This window comes from Oncorhynchus nerka, linkage group LG27 (genome assembly GCF_034236695.1).
Source record: "Oncorhynchus nerka isolate Pitt River linkage group LG27, Oner_Uvic_2.0, whole genome shotgun sequence".
Classification (NCBI taxonomy): domain Eukaryota; kingdom Metazoa; phylum Chordata; class Actinopteri; order Salmoniformes; family Salmonidae; genus Oncorhynchus; species Oncorhynchus nerka.
The window spans coordinates 99,046,839-99,049,338 of NC_088422.1; the positions used below are offsets into that span (position 1 = coordinate 99,046,839).

Sequence of the window (2,500 nt, forward strand, 5' to 3'; positions counted from 1 at the left end):
CTGTGGTACATGTTGTGGTTTCTGAGAACACTACCACAGTAGACTGGTAGTCTGTGGTACATGTTGTGGTTTCTGAGAACACTACCACAGTAGACTGTTAGTCTGTGGTACATGTTGTGGTTTCTGAGAACACTACCACAGTAGACTGTTAGTCTGTGGTACATGTTGTGGTTTCTGAGAACACTACCACAGTAGACTGTTAGTCTGTGGTACATGTTGTGGTTTCTGATAACACTACCACAGTAGACTGTTAGTCTGTGGTACATGTTGTGGTTTCTGAGAACACTACCACAGTAGACTGTTAGTCTATGGTACATGTTGTGGTTTCTGATAACACTACCACAGTAGACTGTTAGTATGTGGTACATGTTGTGGTTTCTGAGAACACTACCACAGTAGACAGGTAGTCTGTGGTACATGTTGTGGTTTCTGAGAACACTACCACAGTAGACTGTTAGTCTGCGGTACATGTTGTGGTTTCTGAGAACACTACCACAGTAGACTGGTAGTCTGTGGTACATGTTGTGGTTTCTGAGAACACTACCACAGTAGACTGTTAGTCTGTGGTACATGGTGTGGTTTCTGAGAACACTACCACAGTAGACAGGTAGTCTGTGGTACATGTTGTGGTTTCTGCGAACACTACCACAGTAGACTGTTAGTCTGTAGTACATGTTGTGGTTTCTGAGAACACTACCACAGTAGACTGTTAGTCTGTGGTACATGTTGTGGTTTCTGAGAACACAGTAGACTGTTAGTCTGTAGTACATGTTGTGGTTTCTGAGAACACTACCACAGTAGACTGTTAGTCTGTGGTACATGTTGTGGTTTCTGAGAACACTGTGGGCTGTGAATAAAGCTGTAGAAAAGGAGAGTGTGTAATGGTGTAATGATGTGTGGTGTCTGGGTCGTACCATCCATCCAGCGGGGCAGGAGCACTCCCCCGTGACGTGATGGCACGTTCCACCGTTCTGACACGGGCAACGCAGCTCACACTGGGCGCCATGACTACCAGAGGGACACCGCTCACCACAGCTGAAGGGACACGGGAAGAGACCAGTGGAGACATCATGAGACCCACATATAGCCTGGTATCTGATCTGAACTGTGTAATGTACTGAAGCACCCACATATAGCCTGGTGTCTGATCTGAACTGTGTAATGTACTGAAGCACCCACATATAGCCTGGTGTCTGATCTGAACTGTGTAATGTACTGAATCACCCACATATAGCCTGGTATCTGATCTAAACTGTGTAATGTACTGAAGCACCCACATATAGCCTGATGTCTGATCTGAACTGTGTAATGTAATGTACTGAAGCACCCACATATAGCCTGGTATCTGATCTGAACTGTGTAATGTACTGAAGCACCCACATATAGCCTGGTATCTGATCTGAACTGTGTAATGTAATGTACTGAAGCACCCACATATAGCCTGGTATCTGATCTGAACTGTGTAATGTACTGAAGCACATATAGCCTGGTGTCTGATCTGTATGTGTCTTACCCAACTCCACTGTCTACCATTGTTATATACATGTATAGTTGTTACATATACACTATTGTCACGTATACTCCCCCTCCGGCCTCTAGGTCTTCAGGCTGCTGATTATTCCACACACCTGTCACCATCGTCTCACGCACCTGTGCCTCATGACACACACCTGGACTCCATCACCTCCTTGATTACCTTCCCTATATCTGTCAGTCCCCTTGGTTCTTTCCTCGGGTGTTATTGACTCTGTTTCCATGTCGGTGCGTTGTCTGTGTTTCCTGTTCGTTGTCTGTGTTTCCTGTTCTTTGTTTCTTATATTAATTAAAACACTCACTTCCTGAACTTGATTCCCAACTCTCAGCGCAATCGTTACATGTACAGTTGTTATATATGTATGTATAGTTATATATACAGTACCAGTCTGTTTGGACACACCGACTCATTCAAGGTTTTTTTCTTTATTTTTACTATTTTCTACATTGTAGAATAATAGTGAAAACATCAAAACTATGAAATAACACATATGGAATCATGTAGTAACTGAAAAAAGTGTTAAGCAAATTTTAAATGAGATTTTTCAAAGTAGCCACCCTTTGCCTTGATGATAGCTTTGCACAATATTTGTATTCTCTCAACCAGCTCCATGAGGTAGTAACCTGGAATGTATTTCAATTAACAGGTGTGCCTTGTTAAAAGTTCATTTGTGGAATTTCTATCCTTCTTAATAAGATTGAGGGAATCAGTTGTGTTGTGACAAGGTAGGGGTGGTATACAGAAGATAGCCCTATTTGGTAAAAGACCAAGTCCATATTATGGCAAGAACAGCTCAAATAAGCAAAGAGAAATTACAGTCCATCATTACTTTAAGACATGAAAGTCAGTCGATGTGAAACATTTCTTTAACTTTGAGTTTCTTCAAGTGCAGTCGCAAAAACCATCAAGCGCTATGATCAAACTCTCACAAGGACCGCCACAGGAAAGGAAGACCCAGAGTTACCT

General features: G+C 42.5%; 1 protein-coding gene across 1 annotated transcript in view; it reads right to left on the minus strand.

The window, feature by feature from the left end:
- LOC135565142 (multiple epidermal growth factor-like domains protein 11) overlaps positions 1-2,500 on the minus strand; it is a 227,039-nt gene that overhangs the window by 140,832 nt on the left and 83,707 nt on the right. Inside the window, 1 exon segment of the mRNA XM_065011202.1 lies at positions 915-1,035. Within this exon segment, the coding sequence (XP_064867274.1) occupies positions 915-1,035 (121 nt within the window).